Source organism: Ursus maritimus, unplaced genomic scaffold (assembly GCF_017311325.1).
Source record: "Ursus maritimus isolate PB19 unplaced genomic scaffold, ASM1731132v1 scaffold_30, whole genome shotgun sequence".
Lineage (NCBI taxonomy): Eukaryota > Metazoa > Chordata > Mammalia > Carnivora > Ursidae > Ursus > Ursus maritimus.
In genome coordinates this window covers 28,088,845-28,113,023 of record NW_024425564.1, presented here as the reverse complement: position 1 = coordinate 28,113,023, position 24,179 = coordinate 28,088,845, and the positions used below count along the sequence as shown (strand labels likewise).

Here is a 24,179-nt window from a genome sequence, read left to right as displayed (position 1 = left end):
GTTGGTTCGTTCTTTCCCCACTCAAGTGTACAAGGAGCACTCAGCAAGTGCCTTTCACAGAATAATTCTTAGCTATTAGGTTTATCCAAACCATAGATGTTTTCCCTATAGTTAGGAGAAGCAATAGTGGTCGATTCTTTGAAAAGTTTGGTGAAATGGAGATTCATTATAAATGATGCATGCCATCTTAAAAGATACGAAACAGTCTGAATGCAGAGTTCTTCTAGATTTTTCTTTTTCTTTTATAGTTTTTTGCAAATTGTCTTACCCATACCAAATTTGACAATTCTTCTAGTGGCTAAGCCTTATCAGGTTGTTCCCTAAGCAGCCAACTTTTTTTTCTTAGAATCAGCAACTGTCTTTTTGCATTTGTTAATGAAATTATGTAATTACAGAGAAGTACAATTGACATAAACCAGTTTAGGAGCAAACACAGCTGATCCTTTGTGCGAACATAGCTCTGTGGGTGGGAGTCCAGAGCACAGCCTCCCAGCTGGGGTGATGTAGGATGCAGTGGGCGAGCCTCAGTGTACTGTTTTACAGATGGGAGCGAATGTTGGCGAATTCAGAAAATTGGGTAAAAGTGGAGGTCAGTGAAGAAAAACTTTTCTTTCTCTCCTTTTTTTCTTTTTTTGTATCACAAGAATCTTTGATATTTACTTTCAAGTTTACTCATGTGGGGTTGTATTTGTGTTTGGTAAAGTGTGCCAAGTGCCCGTATTGAGACCGTTTCAGTTCACATCACTGCACTCCTGACAGAATGTTTCCTTGCCCAGTGAGGTCATAGAGAGGGGGGTCCTTGACTTTTCTCTGGGTTAGGCCAGCTTTACTGGTGAGAAAAACTTTCCTGAAATAAATAAGCTAAGCTAATATTGTTAGATTTTTTTAAAAAAAGAGTGCATGTGTGCATGTGTGTGTGTGCATGTGTGTGTGTGAACGTGATATGTATATATGTGTGTGCATGTATGTACGTTGTGAGTGTGTATATATTCGACTACAGGTGTGTATATGTACGTGTGCATGTGAGTGTGTATTGTGAGTATGGGTGTGTGTAAATGTGAATGTGTTAGTGTGTGTATGTATATATAAGTATGAATGTATATACGTGTGTGTGTGTGTATGCACGCTTCTTTTTTTCTCTTGCCTCTACTCGGATTTTATTTAAAGTAGGCTTCATGCCCAGTGTGGGGCTTGAACTCATGACCCTGAGATCGAGAGTCCCATGCTCTCCCAGCAGAGCCAGCCAGGTGCCCCTCTATTCCTATTTTTTAATCCCACCCAGCCCCACCTTCTCACAGACTTTCCTTTCTTCATCTCCATCTATTCCTTATTTATTGGCACCCAGAGACATCATGTAACTTACTGAAGGGTATATAGAGAAGTGGGTAAGAATCACAGTAGACAACAGACTTGGGAGCACTGGGTTCCCAGCACTGTGCTCATCCCTTCACCTGCAGTAGGTCATTTAATTAGCCGAACACCTGATCACGTAGGAACGATGACCGTCCCCGTTCTACAGGTAAGGAAAGTGCACCCTGGGAGAGAGCTGAAAAGCAGGCCTATGTGTGGGTTTTAGGCAGTGACAGTCACGTATGAAGATATTATAGATTCTCCTGCATTCCCAGGCTGTCCTCTCTTCTCTGCCCCCACAAAAGAGCGGCTGTGTCTGGCAATCACGTTGCAGTGCTCTGGCTTGGAAGCTGGCCAGGAATCATTCTAATAGCATTCTCCCTCCTGTCAGATGTTCTCTGGAGTCCGGAATGCCTATGTTTGGTTTGGGCTTTGTTTTAATCTCCCCTCGAGTGCTGTAAATACTGTGCTCCCCACAGTCCAGAAGGGGTGTTGGGTCCGGCAGGTTCCTGTTCCACAGAGAACACATCAGACAGAAATGAAGAACACTTACTTTCCCAGCAGATGCTTTATGTGAAAACACCCTACAGAATAGCTCAAAAGACATTCTGCATCAGAGAGTCCTCACAGGTCGGGTGGCTTCCTTGTTTCCTCCATCCTGGGCACCAGTATCTGACCTTCTCCTCAGTGAGTCAGCCACCTTACTTGCCAACAAAAAAGGAGCCGAGGTTCCCTGCCAGCTCATGACGCGTCCCAGCGCTGTTGCTGGGGTGGCAACGTCCATCTGGGTGAGTCAGCCTGTGCCATGCTGCAAGCAAGACTCCCAGACACCGCAGCACTGATGGCCCTTGGACGCCACTGTGGAAAATGGTCCCGCGCTCTCCCTTGACCCTCCTGGCCCAGTTTCTCAGGATCCTTTTACCAGGCCCCTTAGTGGCAAACTTCTGTAGTTGATTAAAATTTAAATCCAGTGTCACCAGGTCAGTCGTGAAAGCCTTCATTTTTGTATACAAACTCTGTAGTTTTGGGTCATTTAGCATCACCCAGGTTTAACTTCCCTACATGGGACAGTTTCCGAGTTGCCCTGTTTGGGAGAGGGATTTGCTGAAGCCTGGTCCACGGTAGGCATTTCTCCCCACCGCATGTATGTGTGGAGAACCTGTCTGGTCTTGCACTGTCTAGGTGCTCTGATGCGGACCTGGGCCAACTGCCAAACCCAGACTCATCAAAATCGCTGTGGCTGTCAGCCCTGCTTAGAGGTGGAAAAACATCCTCAGAAACAAGCAGACCCAGGAGTCCCACATCACAAATACTGAGCTCAGACACTTTTTTTTTCACTCTAAGACAGGAAAGAGGGAAAACAGGAGACTCTGCACTGGTAAACCGTATTGATTGTGTTGACATCTTGAATGCTTTTCCATGCTCCTGCTTTGGAAAGATGAGAAATATTCCATGTATATGTCCTGTCTGGCCTTGGATTGCCATACTAATTGTTTTATTCAGCTGTGATCTGTATGTGACTGCCTTGTAGATGGTGAATAAGACAAGGGTTATGCCTTCCCATTTCTTCGAACACAGCCCACTGTAACTGACCTGTGCCTCTTTGGTAGTCAGACGTTAGGCATATGACTGGTACGTGCATTTTCTCTTCCATCCCTGGTTGGTCCTCTTCTGTGCTTTGCTGTCTGGGCCCTGCTCTAGAGAGAGAATTACCTTGGTTACTCAGTTGCCAGTGCCACACGTAACAGCTTTGAATCCGTTGCTGTGGTCCCCAGTAGGGACAAATGCGCAAGTGTGGAGACTCAGATCTGTATTCTACATGCAACTTAGGGTTGGGTGGGTCAGGTGTATAACCTTGGTTGCAGAAATTCCATACAGGAGTCCTTTCTGCTGTTGTGATACTGTGTTCCAGATGGCTTTGGGCATGCCTGTGTGTTAAGACTTCTCCATATAGTTATAGATAGGAGGTTTTAAGCATAAACCCCACAGGGGAAATTGGCATCTTCTCAGTCATGGTTATTAACAAGTGAGGTCAGGCTTGCCCTGTGGATTCCCTGCACCAGACACGTGGAGCTGCCATGTGTACAAGGACCACCTGCTGAAAAGCCCCTGGCCTTTTGGGTTTGATGGTGCTGTGACTTTGCTCAGTTTGTCTGGGACAGAAGCAAATACTCATCAAGCCTCCTGCTTCCCATGGGACTTCTGAACTTTCCCTTACGGGCTGGTGCACATTCCCCTAGACAGAGCCTCGTTCTCTTTGAGGGTGAGCTATGGGCAGTAAACACGTAGGTGAAAATACTGCATCTTTTATGGGTTCCCTGAGTCCCACCATCCAACATGAACAGCCCCGTTTTTTGCTTAATGAGCTTCAAAAAGCAGTTGGCAAATCAGTTTGTTTCCCTATGTTGAAAAAAGAGGGACTTCTGTGTTTAAAAAATAGAAACAAAGCAGGAAGCCTCAGTCTTTTGGATCAGCCAGATTCTCCTTAACAGACCCTGTAAAGGTCTTGATATTTAATGATTTCTCTCTATCACACAGTGAAGTGTAGCCCTCATGTGCGTTTCACGGAGAGCCGGCTGTGTTGAGGGCAGGAGGCCGTGTAGAGTCCACAGGGCATTTTGAGGCTTTGGTTGACAGTCTGGGCTTTTTACAGGCCTTCCCTACCATCCCAGCGATGCCCTTGAAAGTTCCCAAACTGAAGCATTGATTAAATATAACCCCAGCCAGGGAGTCTACAGCTCAAAAGGCACCAGATTAGAAAAATAAGGGGAGGGGCGCCTGGGTGGCACAGCAGTTAAGCCTCTGCCTTCGGCTCAGGGCGTGATCCCGGCGTTATGGGATCGAGCCCCACATCGGGCTCCTCCGCTATGAGCCTGCTTCTTCCTCTCCCACTCTCCCTACTTGTGTTCCCTCTCTCGCTGGCTGTCTCTATCTCTGTCAAATAAATAAATAAAATCTTTAAAAAAAAAAAAGAAAAGAAAAAGTAGGGGAAATCTGTAGAGTATGTTTCTGTTCACAGTTTTATTGATAGGATTTATTATGTTTGTTTTTACCCCCTGTACCCTTCTGAGATAATGTTAGAAAAGAAAAGTAAATATTTTTCTCCACTGGACAGTATAGGTTGACATATCCTGTTCCAAATAATACTGTTCTTTTTTTCTCTCCTCACAAGCCCCAGTATAACACACATACACACACACAGACATACATGTAACCCCAACACACACACACATACATATATCCCTATACATACCCCACACAACCCAACACACATGCACCACATGTACACCCCAACACACACACACATACACACGTATGCCCAACACACACACAACCCCATATACACCCCAAACACACACACACACGTACACACACACATACCCCAATACATACAAAACATAACACCCCACCACCATATACTGGCACGCTCTCTCTCTCCTTCCTGTATAAGAGTGCCCCACCGTTATATTTGGTCAGTAGAATTTTAGAAGTGGGAACTAGGGGATCTAGAGAATCAGCAGTAAGTGATTACTTTAAAATTTTTTCCTAAGAATAGGTGTCTTTTCTTTTATCTTTGAAATTGGATTACCTCGCAGAATTGTTGCAAAGAGAAAGGAACTCCTTTCAGAAGAATAATTAGATGTTTACTACCTTCTCTATACCAGAATTAATTATAGTTGATTGAAGATTTGAGGGATGATATTGATAATGGATATTAACTAACACATATGCTAGACTCATACTGGCCAGGCACTGTGGTAAGTGCTTTACCTGTCTTGCCTTGTTAAATCATACCAGCGACCCAGTAAGGTAGCAGCTATTATTCCTGATTTACTAATGAGGAAGCCCAGAACTTGCCTGAGGTCACACAGCTGGTAAGGAGCAGAGTTCAAGTTTGAAAGTAAAACTGTAAACAATAAAAACAACAGAACTAGAAGAAAGTACAGGTGAATCCAGGATTTTGGAAGCATAAACATACACCGTAGGGAAAAATCACAAAGAAAAAGATGAAAGGTTTGAATATGGACAACCAAAAGCTTTTGTATGACAAAAACCAACATGAGACTAAAAAGTAAATGACAGACTAGGTAACAGTATTTACAATGTATAATAGACCAAAGGTTAATATCCTTAATGTGTGATGAGCATTCTTGGGGCACCTGGCTGTCTCAGTCAGAAGAGCATGTGACTCTTGATCTCAGGACTATGAGTTTGAGCCTCATGTTGGGTGTAGAGATTACTTAAATAAATAAATAAATCTTCAAAAAATACATATATGTATGTATGATGAGCATTTTTAAGTAAAAAAAAAATGACTAAACCAATCAGTTTGTAAAAGGAAACATAGGACCCAAATAATTGATTTACTGAAGAATAAACACAAAGTGGACAGTCAACAAAGGAAAGGAAAATTGTAGTTTCGACAAAACCAAGAAGAATGATAATAGGCATGTTGTTGAAGGTGCATTGCTAGAGGGCACAGTAACTGGAGTTCTGCCTGGTAAAGAAAATAGAAGAGAGCGCAGAGATAAATATGTAAGGATAAATATTGCAGAAAAAAGAAAAAGGAAATAATCTGCATATCCATAATAGGGAACGGATTGCATCAGTTAAGCATATAATGGAAAGCTAAGCAGCTATAAAAATATTAATGTTGATATAACTTTGTAGAGGTGGCAAAGTGTTCATTATTTCTTGTCTTAAAAGAGAATAAATTTCCCTTGAGACATGAAGCCATAGTGATAAAATGTATTGCACTCTCTCTGGAATCCAGTCTTGCTTTGAATTGTAAAGGTACATGAACTTAACGATAGTTTTTTGTGTTTACCCTTTTGTAAATTGTGCTTCAAAATAGTTATTTAAGGATGGGAAGGAGACGAATTCTTTCCAGAAACACAATATAATTGTTTGCTACTTTTTCATATTCTATTTTGTGTTTCCCAGAATTTTTTCCTTTCCTACTTATAAGTAAAACTTTATTAAATATGATAAATCTGAAGTATATTCTGTCAAGCATAACTGTAAATGTCTAACTAAGAGAACTTGACTTTTTGAAAAGCATATGCATATATTTAATGGAAATCAGAGAGACTAGTTTGGTTTTTTCTGTCACATATATTTTGTTTTAATGTCCAGGAGGTTACTATGGGTGCCAGGAAAAGTATAAGCTGTCATTTTTGTCAAAGTTATTCAATTAGTCGATAACGTATCACATTAACACGTCTATTCACATCTGTCCCCAGTGCCTTATGTAACCAAGGGTTCTGTAGTCTTTAGGGTCTCATTAGAATTTCAAAAACAGTCATACTTTGATCAAAGTATAAACTCTAATACAATTAAATCTTTTTTTTTTTTTTAAGATTTTTATTTTTGAGTGATCTCCACACCCAATGTGGCGGTCAAACTCAAAACCCCAAGATCAAAAGTTGCATGCTCTACCAACGGAGCCATCCAGGCGCCCCAGATGTTTCTTTTTAAGTTCAACAAACAATATTTTGATGCCTCAGTCCTCACTAATGAGGAAAGGGGCCCCCAATGAAATATACTTTAGTCTGAAGACAGCCATGTCAACATAGGAGTAACTTAGGAAATAAAAGTGCCTACAGTTTGCCAGGGACTCTTCTAAGATTGAACAACACCTATTTTTAAAGCTCACAGGATGCCTGGGTGGCTCAGTCAGTTGGGCATACGACTCTTGATTTTGGTTCAGGTCAAGATCTCAGGGTCGTGAGACTGAGCCCCACGTCAGACTCTGTGCTAAGTGTGGAGTCTGCTTGAGATTCTCTCTTTCCTTCTCCCTTTGCCCCTCCCCCCCCCATGAATAAATAAATAAAATCTTAAAAAAAAAAGAAACAATCCAGTGGTAGGGGAAAAAATAGTGGAGTGTGGTAAGATCTAGAGTTTGTAAAAACAAACAAACAAACAAACAAACAAAACCATGGAGACCAGAGGTGGGAGTAACTGATTCCTGGTGTCACGATGTGAGTCACTGATGATGGGTGAGCATCTCCTTTAACATTCAAGAGTCACTACAGACAGACCCAGGCCTTGCCACTCACTGTCGGTTTGATCTTGGGCCAGTGACTCCCCTTTAGAGTCCCAGCCTTACAGACCTCCTGGCCCTGGGGACTGCAAGGATTCAATGATACAGAATATATGAAGTGCATATATGTGGGGCAGTTGATAAAAATTAATTCTCCTCTTCTTCTAAGTTGCACAAATAATAAAAGTATACAAGTTTAAAAGGTTAATTTATCAGGGCGCCTGAGTGGCTCAGTCAGTTAAGTGTCTGATTTCGGCTTGGGTCATGATTTCAGGGCCCTGGGATCGAGTCCCATGTCAGGCTCCCTGCTCAGAGGGGAGTTTGCTTCTCCCTCTCCCTCTGCCCCTCTGTATCCCACCCCCACTTGTACTCTTTCACTCTCAAATAAATAAAATTTTTTAAAAAATAAAAGGTTAATTCATATCCTCTTTAGTATTTGTAATAATTTAGACATAGGAAAAACCGATTTATTCATTTATTTTTATATCCTGGAGAATTCTTTAATCATTTGGTTTATTTTTTGTGCAATTTTAGTATATGTATCCTATCCTGGAAGGTTTTGTGGGGTTTTTTGCTTGACATGTCATAAACCTATTTCATGTAGCTCTGTAGCATTCATTTTTAGTTTTTTTGACTAATGATCTTTAGTTTAAAAAAACCACTCATACCAAGGAGAAAGAAACATTCTGATTTTCCTTTAAAAGAATATGGAGGGGCCCCTGGGTGGCTCAGTCAGTTGAGCATCTGACTCTTGGTTTAGGCTCAGGTCGTGATCTCAGGATTGTGAGATCAAGCCTCACATTGGGCTCCACTTTCAGCAGGGAGTCTGCTTGAGATTCTCTCTCTCTACCCCTTCCCCCACTCTCTCAAATAAATCTTTTTAAAAAATAAAAATAAGGGGCGCCTGGGTGGCACAGCGGTTAAGCGTCTGCCTTCGGCTCAGGGCGTGATCCCGGTGTTATGGGATCGAGCCCCACATCGGGCTCCTCCGCTATGAGCCTGCTTCTTCCTCTCCCACTCCCCCTGCTTGTGTTCCCTCTCTCGCTGGCTGTCTCTATCTCTGTCATATAAATAAATAAAATCTTTAAAAAAAATAATAAAAATAAAAGAATATGGAGTCAGTAATTCCTCATACTTCCATCCTACTGAGCCTCAGGAGCAAAAGCCAGAAACATTGCGTCTCACCACCTAACATAGGAAGAGAGATGTTCCGAAGTGGCCACAGGCCCTTGCATGGCCATGGTCGAGCTCCCCGCAGTCGAGTCCTTCAACCCAAGCACTTGCTTTTTTCAAGTCACTAAATATAAGTTGAAATCATGAATTATGGGCAGGGTGTTTGACTTGGCCAAGTCTTAAAGCATCTGAAAGCACCCTCACCCCCTTCCTGAGGGGCTGGTTAACCAGGGTGGAAGATCCAAGAGGATGGCTCCGTTCGTCTGCTGGTGCCAAGAAAGCAGGGCCTTCAGAGCCCGCGGGGGGGTCTGGTTGAGGACCACAGTCGGTTCTCACAAGCCGGAGCGCAGGCCGGGTTTAACTCCCCGAATTCTACACTGCAGGGCTCTGCTCCAGATTTAAGGCCTGCCTTTGGGTGTGGGCCCTGGGGGAGTACACGTGGAATAAGGAAGAGGCTTTGAGAAAACGTGCAAGAAGAAAGTATTGATGTAGTGGGTGATAATTTTGACATTCCCTTATTCTTTGCAGAGTGTATGTGTGTGCGTGCGTGCACACACATCTTTAGCTAGTCATCACACAAAAACACTCCTGTGTATTTAGGAGTGGTTACACCCTTTTAAAAAATCCACATATTACACCAACATGTTTTGACTACCTCTTAGGTACTAGGCTCTGTGCTAGATGTTAGAAGTCAGAATTAGAGAAATAAGGTTATGTGAATCTGTTACTTTTTTCTTCCAGTTCATTTTTTTTAACTTTAGTGCCCATTGATTGATCTTTCCCTCACACTCTTTGACATACGTTTTTTACTATATGTATAGTATTGGAACATGATTTTTGTTAAACTCAGCCATGTTTTTGAGTTCCAGCATTGTTTATACACACAGGTGTGTTCTATTTGTTTTGGGTTTTTTTACATGGTTTGTAATATTCTAGCATACAAAATAGTCACATTTTCCTTCTCTATTCCCTTCCCAATGGGCATTTAACTTCATTCCAACTTAGAGAATCAAAATAACGCTGCTGTGAGCATCCTGATACAGGAGTGCCTTGTGGAATGTCTCCAGGGTGGGCACATTCTCTCTCTTCTAGGTGCTGTCAGGTTTTCTTCAAGTGGCTGAATTATTTAATCTCCCACCAGCAGATTATGAGAATACCTGTATTTCCTCACTCCAGCTGTATTGTTGCAAACATGTTATTTTTTGCCAACCTAATGGTTGAAAATATTACTTGTTTCGAGTTTACACATTGTTAGGAGTCCTGTTGTGCAGCCATATGTCCCAGTGTAACAAGGGGCTGCTAAAATCAGGTCCAGCTTTGCATAAAGGAAACAGTATACCTAAAAGCTTATGTTATGTTGCATCATTTCCATTTGTAAAAGGAATTGGCATGTGAGATTAAACGAAAAAAAAATTCAGTGGACTCATTTTTTCAACATTTATTAAGCATTTTGTGCTAGGCCCGAGGATTACAAAGGTAAACAGATTATAGTCTCTGACATCAATCGGGGTTCTCATTCCAGTGGAAGGAAGAGGTACTTAAACCAGTAGTTTTGGCAAATACTGTAATCGTGAAGGTTCAGGACCATGAGAACATAGAGGAAGGAGAATATCATTTTAATTCTCTTAATGATGGGGAATGAATGTTAGAAAGTCAGGAATTTCAATGGGTAGTAAATGCCACCTTAACTGTTTAAAAAGATTTTTCACACCAGGGGCGCCTGGATGGTTCAGTCGGTTGAGTGGTGACTCTTGATCTCAGCTCAGGTCTTGATCTCGGGGTTGTGGGTTCGGGCTTCACATTGGGCATGGAGCCTACTTAAAAAAAAAAATATATATATATATATATATATTTTTTTTTTTTCATCCCTTTACCCTTCAGCTGGATACTGCTGGCTGTATAGGACATGACCAAAGACCCCCATGAGCTGCAGGGAGCTCTAGACAGGCTCACAGGAGAGAACCTGTCCTCAAACCCAGCATGGGAACACCAGGGAGAGGTCCCTGTGCTCCATACAGCACCTCCACCAGCGGTGAATGGTTTCTCAGCACTTGGCATGAACTTAGCGTTGTGCTAGGTGCGTACGTGTACCAAGAGGGGTCTGACGAGGCTCCTGCTCATTGCAAGCTCAGAATCCAGATGGGGAGATAAGACCATTATGTTTAATGATATTTTAATACCAACTCATGAGAAAAAGCTAAACAGAATTTAAACAATGCTTCTGTGTGGCCCACTGACAATGGAAAGGAAACTTTAATGCCCAGAGAAGTGTCTGAGAGGGAACGAATTGTGGAATCATGAACTAATCCGAGAACTGAGCTCTTAACACATAGCCCTACACATAGTAGGCACGCAGTACATTTTTAACGTCTTTGAATTGAATGTTGTTACTAACTGGGACTCAGTTATTAACCCAAATATGTCAAGAAGAACCATTCTCTTCTTTTATAGTTTTTTATTTTTTGTTTTGGTTTTTAGGTCAAGAAGTGGTTTTCAAGTGCCTTGGGGAAGGGATTCTTGAAAAAGCCTTTCAGGGGTATAATGCTTGTATTTTTGCATATGGACAGACAGGTAAGTAGCTGCTTTTATTTATAGTCAAGGACATTAAATATGCATTTCTTAAAGTCTAGAAATAGAAAATGCTTTGGGAATTGATGGAAACATGCTTCTAACTTTGTGGGTTTCACTGAATTAGATGATCGAAAGTAACCCTCTTTTTGAAGGTTCAACAATTTTGATAATTGAGTAATTGAGCAAAGCTAGTTTCAAACTATTAAGTGTTATTTTCCTAAATTATAGTTTTAACCTGTATTTGAACTAGAAAAATAATTACCAGTTTCACAGTTTTATACTGTTATAGTAAAAAGCTATGGAACAACTCTTGGTATCATCCTATGCGGAGGACCGTCCCTGGGACACAAGAGTGCTGATGGATTATTAAAACGAGACTGTGGGGCAGGTGCTGGGAACACGGAGAGCAGAAGCTCACTAGCGGCTCAGCCGTTACCACTGCATCAGCAAGAGAGTTAGAAAAGTCCGACCAGTTCTGCCTGTTGTCACATCACAGGACAGCGACAAGGCTCAGACAAGAGAATACGTATCAAAGCATTTTCACAAACGTAAAATATTTGGGGGGTAAAGTATTGTCAACATCCATTGATAATGTATGGTTGATATTCACGATACATACTTTTCAAGATGATATATTCACAGTGGCCCTATTTGTAGGCATCCCTCTGTCAGACTGGACGCTGTGAGTGTTACAGAAAGAATAGTAGCCTTGCTGACCAGGGGCATGGGCTTGAGGGCTACGTTTGCCGCCTCTGCTCTGTGACCCTGGCGGATGAATGTAGAAAACTCGTCCTGTGGAAGCGTTATGTTTCATACCCTCTGTTGTCCCCCTTCCTTTCTGCTTGCTCTCCAGGTTCAGGAAAATCCTTCTCCATGATGGGCAGTGCTGAGCAGCTGGGCCTTATTCCAAGGCTCTGCTGTGCTTTATTTAAAAGGATCTCTCTAGAGCAAAATGAGTCACAGACCTTTAAAGTCGAAGTATCCTATATGGAAATTTATAATGAGAAAGTTCGGGATCTTTTGGACCCCAAAGGGTAAGTTAGTGGTTGAAATTAAGCTTGTCCTGGGAGTAATAATTGCAAATGATCCTTAAGTTAAAACTGCAAGTGAATATATTTATTTGGTCACTACTGTGGTTTCAGTTCACTCACTGAGAAAGTCTCTGCTTCTCAGAGCCTGCTGGTATACCCAGTGCACGTACTTTATCCTGTATTCGTGTATAAAGTTGCTTACGTATGCCATTTAGAAAGGTGTTTTTACTATCGGTATTATTTTTGCTACCGTGGCTTGTTTATAAAAATTGAGTTAAGGGTGACACAGTGGTCCTCCAATTCATGTTGGAAGGCAGCAGCTCTAAACTGGAGGTACGTGCTGAAAGGGTTGAAACAACCCAGCCTGGACAAGCATTCTTTTCCTGGGCTGTGCACTGGAATCATGTTGGGGGGCTTTTTTAGGATACCGCTGGCCTGAGCCGCACCCATAGAGACCATGATTCAGTGGACCCAAGGGGAACCCCAAGCATGGATATTTTTTCAAAACTAGGTGGTAAAAACCAGATGAATTTGATTCATAGAGGGAGAAGGCCATTTACTTTTTTTTTAATTAAAAAAGTTTTTTGCTGATTTAAAAATAATACATAGTCATAGAAAATTTAGGAAATAGGCAAAGTGTAAGAAGAAATAAAAATGACCTATAATCCCACCACTCAAAAGTAACCATTGTTAGTACTTGGGTGCATTTTGATCCTGTGTTTCAAGTGGGGGGGGGGGTATGTGTTGAGGTCATTCTCTAAATACAATTCAGTATCCTGAATTATTTTTAAACACTTTTAGCAGCTGTGTAATCCAGGATATCATCGTAAGATCAGAATTGTCAGTGACAAGGAAGTAAACCAATCAGGGGGAAATGCTTATATTGACTTTAAAGTTATTAACTATTTGCATATGAAAGAACATTTATAATACATGTAAGATATAAAGAATAATAAAATTGACTATCCTACTTACCATTTGGCTTAATAATGGAACATGACCAATATTTTTGAACCCTCTTATGATTTTCTTGGATTCCATTCCATTCCCTACCCCTCCCCAAGGTTAACTACAATGATGAATTTTATGTTTCTCATTCTCTTCATCCTCCTTAGAGTTTATACATAATTTTGCACAATTTTAAATTTTGTGTGAGGGACATCATAGTATATATGTCCTTTGTTGACTTGTTGTTTTCCTCTTAATGATTCATTCATTCTGATACAGGAGGTAATAATGCATTCATTTTTACTGCTTCTCGGTGTTTTGTTGTATGATTATACCATAGTCTGTCTCATCTCCTGTCACTTGTGTGGTTTCCACTTTCTACTGCTACAGCACTGGCTGAGCATTCTCGCGTAGTTCTCTGGGTGTGCAAATGTAGGAGTTCCTAGGGAATACATCTGGGGTGGATTTGTGGGCAACAAGATACTGAATCTTTGGCTTTAGGAGGTCCTACCAAACTGTCTTCCAAAGGACTTGTACCAGTTCACAGCCCACCAGCAGTGTTCAGGAATGCCCTATGTTAGACACCATCACAAGCACTTGATACTGTGCTGGATAACTTTTCTGGCTCCAGAGTAGCATACAAGAATCTCTGGCTGTAATTGTTGGAAAGGATGTGCAGAAAGGGGATCCCTCCTACATTGTTGGTGGGAATGCAAGTTGGTACAGCCACTTTGGAAAACAGTGTGGAGGTCCCTTAAAAAGTTAAAAATTGAGCTACCCTATGATCCAGCCATTGCACTACTGGGTGTTTACCCCAAAGATACAGACGTAGTGAAGAGAAGGGCCATATGCACCCCAATGTTCACAGCAGCATTGTCCACAACAGCTAAATCGTGGAAGGAGCCGAGGTGCCCTTCAACAGATGACTGGATTAAGAAGTTGTGGTCCATATATACAATGGAATATTACTCAGCTATCAGAAAGAACGAATTCTCAACATTTGCTGCATCATGGATGGCACTGGAGGAGATAATGCTAAGTGAAATAAGTCAAGCAGAGAAAGACAATTATCATATGATTTCTCTCATCTATGGAACATAAGAACTAGGAAGATCGGTAGGGGAAGAAAGGGATAAAGAAAGGGGGGGTAATCAGAAGGGGGAATGAAACATGAGAGACTATGGACTCTGAGAAACAAACTGAGGGCCTCAGAGGGGAGGGGGGTGGGGGAATGGGATAGACCGGTGATGGGTAGTAAGGAGGGCACGTATTGCATGGTGCACTGGGTGTTATACACAACTAATGAATCATCGAACTTTACATCGGAAACCAGGGATGTACTGTATGGTGACTAACATAATATAATAAAAAAACATTAAAAAAAAAATCTCTGGTGTGCAAGCCGAGTGAGTAGAGTCTCAGACCCCTGTGCATCCCACTAGCTCTCTTGAAGATGTGCATTTGATCTGCCCCAGTTTAGAGTACACAGAATTGCTCATTGTCACATTGAATTCTTCATCCGTAAAGGCAGAAAAACTGTAGGTTGCTGTAAGATTAAATGGGCCAACTAAGAAGTCCTTAGGGAACAGTGCCACGACTTTGGGAAGCACTCAGTGATTCTTAGTTCCCTTTTTCCACACGTGAGTGCTGCCTAAGATTGACACTTAATTTGAAAGGTGATTAATATCTGATGCAATGGAAAAGGTGACGAATGCAATATGCTCATAGTATATACAGATTTGCTTTTAATTTCAGTAATCTGTTGATAAGCTTTAAATGGGTCTCAGACCAGGTTGGTTATTTAAAAATTCAAAAAAGTCTTCAAGTCTTCACCAGCAGAGCTGATTCTAAATATAGGATAAATATCAGTAACTCTGCAAATAACTGCTCTACCGCTCTGTCACTTTCTGTGTTAGACTGTCAGCAGAGAAGCAGCATAAATCAGTCCAGCCTTAAAAAAGCAAATTAAAGCACTTTAATATTATTCACTACTTGATCAAAACTTTAAGACATGATTTACTGAAACTGGGAATGTGCTTCTGTCTGAAATAGTGTTAATGTTAAAATTAATTCTGGTATGTTCTTTATTTACTTTCTTTCTTTTTTTTTTTTTTACTGTGTAAAACTGAAGTTCTGTCTCCTAAAGCAAGCAAGTTAGCCTACCCTCAAATTCTGTGTGCTGGCTGTTTAGTTTGGGAGTAGAAATAGAATTTTTAAAATAGTAAGTTACTCTAAATAGATATCAGAGTCTTTTATACTCATAAGGAATGCTGTTTCCCTAATCCAAATATGTAGCTCTTAAAATATTTTTTGATCATTAAAAAAATTGCAACTTTAGTTTCTAAGTACTTCGAAACAAAAGAAAAGCTTCCCAGTTTGGTCTGATTCATTCATTCCTTTTTCCTTCCTCCCAAAGGAATAGACAGTCTCTGAAAGTTCGAGAGCATAAAGTTTTGGGACCATATGTAGACGGTTTGTCCCAGCTGGCTGTCACTAGTTTTGAGGTAAGTGTCATTAAAAAAAAAAAAAAGGTCGGGGCGCCTGGGTGGCACAGCGGTTAAGCGTCTGCCTTCGGCTCAGGGCGTGATCCTGGCGTTCTGGGATCGAGCCCCACCTCAGGCTCCTCTGCTATGAGCCTGCTTCTTCCTCTCCCACTCCCCCTGCTTGTGTTCCCTCTCTCGCTGGCTGTCTCTATCTCTGTCAAATAAATAAAAATTTTAAAAAAAGGTCATTAAAAAACTGGCAGTAAATGGAAACATGTAGGTAATGTTGAATGTGTTTGTATGTGAGTGCTTTGTAGTATATTGGTACCATGTGTGGTCTCAGAAACCCAGAAGCAACACATCCCGCACGGAAAGAAAGGACTTCAACCTGCTTTGTGTGAAGGTGTGACCATGTGGCCAAGGGGCTCAGCAGTGTGAATTGCGGACTATTTTCTTTCATCCCACCTTGTTGAACTCTGCTCCCCAGGGTTGTCAGTGATGTCCTTCTAGACAAACCTGGACACACACAAGCAGCGTTGGGTAATTCATTCATTCCCGTCCCGCTGACAGGATCTCCTGGGCTCTTTTCCATTACTTTTCAGTCTTCTGGTTCTATTTTTCTGAGTCGCTCCTCTCTCCATTACTGACCTGTCTCCTTTTCCTGCTCCTTGACTTGTATGCCTTCTTCCATCCTGACTTGATGTTCTAGCCTTACTTCTATTGTCACTGCTTTGGAAACCCTAAAACAGCCCGCCATGTGTTGCTGGAGAATGCCGGCAGAAGAGTGAGCAAAAGTGTACTTACTGTTCCTAGGTGTGCTGTCTGGGGCTTGTGGCCGTCCCACCATCCCCTGAGTATGATGAAAATTAATCTGGGAGCTACCTCCCTCCAGCCATTTAGATGAAGCCATCTTTAATATCACTCAAATGAGAAATAGATTGCAGTCATCACTTTAAAAGCACCATCTAGATTCTGAAATGAAGGGAAACCTCTTGGCATAAAGGTGCTAAAAGTCAGCACCTTTGCTCAGGTGTGTGCTTCACAGCTCAGTGTGGTCGGGGTCAGTGTTCACCTCCTCCAATCACTTATTAGAGCCAAGGAGCTTGTGATTTGCATCCCCACTCTGCCTTTTACTAGATGTGGGAAAAGTTACTTGAGCATGTGAATGTCAGTGTTCTGTGGGTAACATTAGGGGAATACTTGTTTTGTAAAGTTCATGCATCTAGCATTGTGTAAGAGCCCGTGGGTTCCAGGTGTTCAAAGATGAATAAGGAGCATTCCCTGCCAAGGGGGCCACATACACAAGCCTTGGAGAGCCCTGCGGAGTCGTTAAGCACAGGAGGGTTAGAATCACAGAAGGTCCTCCCGTTACTGAGTATCCGGAGTGCTCCCTAAACATTAGCTCTTTTCTCCCCCCAGGAACTTGCAAAGGGAAAAGAGGCGCTAAACAGAGAAAGGGGGACAATTGCGGGATGGCCAGAATGGGGGAAACATTTCATATTCTAGAAGGTGGTGAGAGAGGTGGAGGCTCACCCCGTGCCCCACAGAAGGCAGTCGGGGAATAGGTTCCTATGGAAGGGCGGTGCCAAGCGCGTCCCTGGGATTGTGATTAATCTGTGCACCTGGTGGGCAGGACTGCGTTCCTTGTCTGTGCTTATAACGTGTTCCTTCTGCTTTGCCCCTAGGATATTGAGTCATTGATGTCTGAGGGAAATAAGTCTCGGACGGTAGCTGCAACCAACATGAATGAGGAAAGCAGCCGCTCCCATGCTGTGTTCAACATCATAATCACGCAGACACTTTATGACCTGCAGTCTGGGGTGAGGGCCTTCGGTGGCAGTAAAAGAACGCAAATATCCCGTAGGAGTGGAGGGTTTCCGGGCTGGATTCGGTGGCTGAGAATTTTATGCTGGCTTTGCTGCTGACTAGTTAAGCTACTTTACTTAAATCCTGCAATTTATTAGGTCTTCTTTTATATATAACTTTTTTTAAAAAAAATTGGATTTTGTGTGTAAACTCCCCAAAGAGTAAGATGATGTCACCATAGGGCTTTTACTACCTATCCTTTCATCCTGAAATTCCCTTAAAAACAACTGAGTCTACCTCATAGCCATTAAGGGCTATTAAAGAGGAAACCACAACATTTAGCCTAAAGAAGACTTTTTCAAAAGAGGAGGAATTTGACCTGAATATGCAGGAATCCTCAAGTGTTTCCTCAAAGACACAGGAAATCTCCCGCTTTCTGACCATATCCTGGAAAGCTGAGCACGCCTGCTCCCCAGCTACAAAACAAACGTCGTATTCACTCACCAGTTTAAATTTGACTGTGATGGGGCGCCTGGCTGGCTCAGGTAGACGAGCATGTGACTCTTAATCTCAGGGTCATGAGTTCGAGCCCCACGCTGGGTGTAGAGATGACTTAAATGAATAAAACTTTATAAAAGTAAGAAATTTAAAAAATGAATTTGACCGTGAAATCGTGAGTCCAGAGCTCCTCCCCTGCCCTGTTGAGGGGGCAGGGCTGCTCCGGCTGCCGTGAGTTACCGCGTCGACATCGGCGTAGACGTGTGCCCTTGCACTCACGTGTGTTGTTTCTCTCTTATTCCCTGCACCCAGAACTCGGGAGAGAAGGTCAGTAAGGTCAGCCTGGTGGACCTGGCAGGTAGCGAAAGAGTGTCCAAAACAGGAGCCGCAGGAGAACGACTCAAAGAAGGCAGCAACATTAACAAGTAAGATGGCTGGTGGGACTGGGGTACCACGCCGCAGCCTCACACCCAGCTTCCCGTGTGTCGGGGCCAGGGAGGGGGGCTTGTGGCACTAGAAGGGATGGGTAGTCCTGGTGGCAGGTGCTTCCAAGTCTATGTAGCTTTAGTAAACGGAGTTGAAGAAAACCAACAGCCTGCCTCTCCTGAAATGCACGGGGTTGATCTGTGTGAGGCTGTGAGCTGCAGCCCTGTGCGAACAGCGCAGCATCGTGTCTAATGCAGTCTTAGGTAAATGCAGTCGCAGCCTTGTCAGTCAAATCATATCTTCCGTTAACCCTAGGAGCTTACTCTGAAAAGAAGACCTGCTTTGAATCCCTTTGTACAGCTCGTACTATTTAAACATCAGTGCCTAACCAAATTTAACAGTTGCTGAATAGCTGCCACCCTGAAATCTCAGTTTGCCTTGGGAGCCTGCCATTCCTGGGGGCTGGAAGAGAGCAGGGTGGTGTGGGATGTGTAGGAGTTCGCCAGGCAGACAAAGGAGACGCAGGCTTTCGGCACAGAGGGCGCAGCAAGCGTACAGACAAGTGGAGGGCTTGTTCTCTCCAGTAACGCAGGATCCCAGGACGGCTCCTGCCATGCAACAGGGGGTGTTGGCTTTCCCGCTCAAGAGGGAGCCAAGTTTGTGTTCAAGAGTGTGCACTCAAGTCAGACTGCCAGAGTTTTGTCTTCCCTTCACCTCTCCGTGCTTTCTTTTTCTCATCTGTAAATGGGGATCGTAACAGTCCCCACTTCGTAGACTTGTTGGCGCTCACATGCCCAGGACGCGCTTCAAACAGTGCCTGGCACGGCATGTGCACTGAATCAGTATTAATTGCTGTAGCTAATATTTTTATAATCTGTACAAATAGCATAATCATTATCATTATTCCAAGCTCAGCAGAAAGGAGTTGAGTTTGTACTTGTAACATCTCTCTGTTGAGATGTAATAACTTGGGTTTCATTTAGGACAGAAGGTGACAAGAATTCATCGACCCAGGAACGTGTTTGTGCAGCTTGCGTCTTAAAATGACGTGAGCACATTATAATTTTAGTGGACTAAAGTTTAAAATTAGAAGGAAACTATCACCCCCTCTATCAGCTGGACACAGCGGCGCTCACTGCAGAGACTGCTGCTTTAGGGAGTTAATCTTCCAGTCATCCTGTCTCCTGCTCTAATAACAAAGGGTTTGGCTCTATTTCATGACCAAGCACTGTAGGAGCCCAGGCTGGCACTGCAGCTCCGCGTTCCACAGTGAGCTCAAGGGCGAGGATGGGAAAGCCGAAAGGGGGGTATGAGAAAGCAGGTATCAGTGAAAAGATTGAACCCCTCCGAGAGTTTTCTTTTACTGGTACTAAGCCATGCCAGCCCTTTGCCTTTTGCCTGGGCTTGGGGGCAAAAACAGTAGAAGTTCTGTACTGAGAATTTGTGAGAATGTAGAGTATGGCTGGCTTTGATGTCTCATGATCACTAACTTCTACTGACCTCTTAGTGTGTTCCGGGCGCTGTTCTGAATGCTGCATGTGTAATCGCTCATCTGATCCTAACATCAGCATTGGGGGGGTGGGGGGGGTCTGTTATCCCTATTTTACAGAAGAGGAAACCAAGACAGGGGGTTAAATAACGTGCCCCAAGTCTCAGCACTCTAAGTGTGGATCTGGATTCGCCCGCAGGCAGTCTGGCTCCAGAGCCCTGTGTAGGACGTGGGGTGACCATGTGTTCTGTTTGCCTGCAAGAGTCCTAGCTGAAGCTTTTGTCCCAGGGTAAATGTTAATAGTGCCCTCTTAAATTTGGGCACTGAATTATGTACTGTCCCAAACCGGACTACCTCAAGGCCACATTAAAAACATGATTTAGATCCCCAGCGACTGACTCTCTTCTGTAATGACTTCCTGAATTGAATCGGATGCTCTTAGCATCCTGCTGTCTTTCCTTATTTATATACTAGCTCTTTCACAAATGGATGCGTGGATTTCCTACTACTAGTCAGTGAGATCTAATCTTCATCAGAGCACTTTCATATGCATTATTTCATGTGAGTCTCCTAATAGGCATTTTTATCTCTGTTTATAGATGGGGAACCTAATGCTTGGAGACATTGAAGTAATATGAATAAAAGCCAAGCCAACATTTATTAAGTCTCTGCTATGTGTCTGGCACTGCATTAGATGCTGGGGATACAAAAGAGATTTAGATATTCTTGTAGACACTCCTGCTGCCCCGCCCCGCCCTCCCCCCCCCAAATATGCCCTAATCCTAATTCCCAAAGCTTGTGCATATGTGACCATGCAAGGCAGAGAACTTGGTAGATGTGATTAATTTAAGATTTTTAGATGAGGAGATTGTCCAGGTGAGCCTGCTATGAAAACAAAGCTCCTGAAAAGTGAAAGAGGGAGGTAGGAGGGCCAGAATCGGTCACAGTGATGTGGGGTGAGAAAGTCTTCATCTTCCATTTCTTGTTTGACGGGGAAGGAAGCAACCATGAGCCACGGAATGCGGGTGGCCTCTGGGAGTAGCAGTCTGCCCCCCACGGCCTCCAGAAGGAGCGCAGCCCTGCTGACACCTTCTTAGCCCAGTGAGACACGTCCTGGACTCCTGGCCTTCCAGAACTGTTAGATAATAGCTGTAATAGCTTCGCGTTGTGTTAAGCCAGCGTGTTTGTGGTTATTGGTCACAGCATGATGGTTGCCCTCGAGGAGCACATAGTTTAGGAAAACAGGAGGTCACTTCATTTGAAAAAGTGAAAGGAAGGAGGATTTTTTTTTTTTTTTTAAACCAGACAACGCTGAGAAATCCTACATAAGCTAACATTGAAGCATGGAACATTTTTTTTTTCCTTTTTTTTTAATGATACCTTTACCAGCCTGTGGACCAGCTTTGCTGAGTTGGTCTTATGCTTTTCCCAAAAAAAATTGGCTCAAAGGGAGTGGAGCTGCCTCTGAACCTTTTCTACTGTGCCTTAGTCCAGGGCTGTTTTCTTTACCTCACACATGTCTCTGGTCTCCCCGAGGAGGTGCATGTGCCCCAAGAGCCCACTCTGGAGCCAGGTCTCCAGCAGGTGTCCTCCAGGTTCTCACTGTGGTCATGGGGACGTAGCAACTGCATGAACGGGACATCCTCTCGCCTTACATGGTGCCCTGACATCTGCTCAGCTGTCTTAGAGACCATTATGGAAATTGGCCCTCCATCCCTTACCTGCCATTCCAAAATCTGGAATCCTCTGGAAACCAAGAGCTTTTCTTTTTCTCTTCACAACTTACCTGGTTGCTAGAGCCTCCCCTGAACTCTGGTGAGGCTGTCTCTAGACTTTATCTGCTTTTATAGTCTTTGTTTTTTAGCGTGGCCATTTGTAAGTTTAGCTGTAGAAATGCAAATGGATTTTATTACAGCCTGCTCTCCCAGATCTACCCGTGGTCATGTATAATGTATGCAATGTAAAATTCAAACTATTCTGCATTTCCACACCCAGGTGGCCCCAAGGATTTCGGACAAGAGGTGCGCACCTGCACTTTTTTGATCCATGTGGCCAATATGTGTTGAGCACTAACTGTGCCTAAGAGCACGGGGAGGAGTAGCTGGGACCCTGGCCTTGGGAAGGCCCAGATCCAATGGGGAAGGATTGAGGGGTAGTATGACGACATTAAGTGCCGTGGAAGCTTACCCAGAGGACGAAGTGAGAACACGGGGACAACACGGCTGGAAGGTTCATGGAAGGCTTCCCAGGGGAGATCCTGAAATTTCTTCATTCCAGTAACTAGCTGCCTGACCTTCGTGTGCCTCAGTTTTGTCACCTGTAAAACATGGCTGAGGAAACAGCCCTGTGAGCAGGGCTTCTTCGGGAATTAAATTAGTTACTGTTAGTAAGTGCGTCTTAGAGCGGGGCCCAGCATGTAGTAAGCTCTGTGTAAGTGTGTGCTAACCAGGTAAAATAAATAATAAATGGAAAGGGCTGCCTGATAGCTCCACAAATGGCTTTTTAAGCCTCCAAGTCAGTGCCCCGTTGAGTGCTAAAATTAAAGAAGTCTCTGACATGTTTCCTAAGCTTTCTCTCAGCCTCCTATTCTGGCTGCTTTTGATGGAACATTAGTAATCCTCTTAAGCAGACCTGTCAGGGACTTCACACAGACATTAGTGTCTGCTTAATGGGCTATGGATTTGGGAGCTTCATCTGTCCTTAAGCTCTTAAGAGCTTTAAAGCACACATTATTCCTTCATTTGGAGAGCTAAGGCCCGGTGTGGCTGCACCGCCGGGGCCTGCTCAGGGCGTGGGAGGAATAGGTCCGTAGACCGCCCTCACAGGGGAATACATCTGAAAACTCAGTCTGTTGCTCCACCTGTCTGTTGAGGGTGGAGTGAGGAGGTTTGTCCCCTGCTACCCAAGTCCAGTGGGCTAGCTTCTCGGAGCGCTCATTCAGATCATGGGATGCTGGCCAAAACCCCTGGGAATGTTGAAAATGGTTCCATCTTAGTCTCAGCAATGGCCAGTTATTAAGTGCAAGCAGTGTTCATTTAATGAGTATCATTTCCGGTCTCAGTTCCGTTTCAATCACTGTGGTTGATAATAAAGTATATACTAACCATTTCCCTGAATGGGTTCTACTACGCATCTGTTCTATACAAATATATGTTATTTTTAGGATTCTGTCAAGTAATTTATGTTACAGTGCAGTAAATTATAAGCATAGTATTTCTAATGTGCCATGTGACTCAACACTCCCTTTCTTCTTTTTGAGTATTTCCCATGACTCTTAATCATTTCTCCTCAGAAATCTCACTTAAATGGGTATTGCCTGCATAACCAAACATGAACTTGTACGTGGGGAGAGTAAAAATGGCCTGGTTCTGTCCATTATTCAAGGGCCACTGGGGATCCTTACCACTTTACCACTTATGCATCACAGGGTCCAAGTACTTGGGGAAGAAAATCTGAGTAAACATCTTTGCATTTAACACAAGAGACCCACAAAGGACAGAACAGAAATCTCCTTGGGAGGCAGTAGCCACATGTTTGGGGGCACGTGACCTTGTGACTTCAGTGTTTCTCAAAGCACTTTTGGGAAATACTAGTTCCTCGAGTGGCTCTGGGAAGAAAAGGATCCTTGGACAAATAATTTTGAGAAAGGCTGCTTAAAAAAAATCTCCCTTCGGAGGTTCACAAATCCCATATAACTTTAACTTACTCCCTGAACTTTTTTGATAACAGAATTCTAGGTATTACATCTATTGAAATCTCAGAACAAATATTCAGAAGAACTTATTTTTGGAAATGTTCGTGTATACTTGATTTCACCTTGGCACTTGAAACGGAAATGAGGCTGGGAATGGTACTTGTTAGACGCACTTTGCTAGACTCGAAAGACTCACATTGGCCTGGAAACCGATGGGGGGTGGGACGAGGCCTGTTCTGCAGGGTCACAGCTATCCTTCCTCTCCTGCCATGGGAAGGGATTGAGCTTGCCCCTGTTTTGCCACACATACTCTTTGCATTTCTCCTTTACTGTTAAGAGTGGAGACTTACTGGGGAAAAGCACTGACTCAAGTCCACTAACTTCATCATCTTTCAGCTAATTCTTTAAAAGCCAAGGATTGCATCCTGCTGTAAGCAGGAGCTATAGTGACGACCAAATGATGGATTTCTTTTTCACACTTAACAAGAAGTCCAGAGGCTGGGATAGCACCTCAAAAATGCTATCAGGCACCCAGGTTGACGAACCGCAGTGTGTGTTCACGTTGTCCTCATGACCTCCAGATGACTCTATCATTCCAGGCATTGTAGCCTTATCTGTGTTCCACACAGGAGGGGGAAAGGAAGGGCAAAGGACCACTGGCTTCTGG

At 43.3% G+C, this 24,179-nt stretch overlaps 1 protein-coding gene across 1 annotated transcript in view; it reads left to right on the top strand.

Moving 5' to 3' along the window:
- The window catches only part of KIF13A (kinesin family member 13A), a 97,447-nt gene that overhangs the window by 4,781 nt on the left and 68,487 nt on the right, over positions 1 to 24,179 (top strand). The window contains exons 2-6 of the mRNA XM_008692786.2: positions 11,045 to 11,137; positions 11,991 to 12,171; positions 15,533 to 15,620; positions 17,285 to 17,419; positions 18,216 to 18,328. Coding sequence (XP_008691008.2) covers positions 11,045 to 11,137; positions 11,991 to 12,171; positions 15,533 to 15,620; positions 17,285 to 17,419; positions 18,216 to 18,328 — 610 coding nt within the window. The remainder of the gene's footprint in view (positions 1 to 11,044; positions 11,138 to 11,990; positions 12,172 to 15,532; positions 15,621 to 17,284; positions 17,420 to 18,215; positions 18,329 to 24,179) is intronic.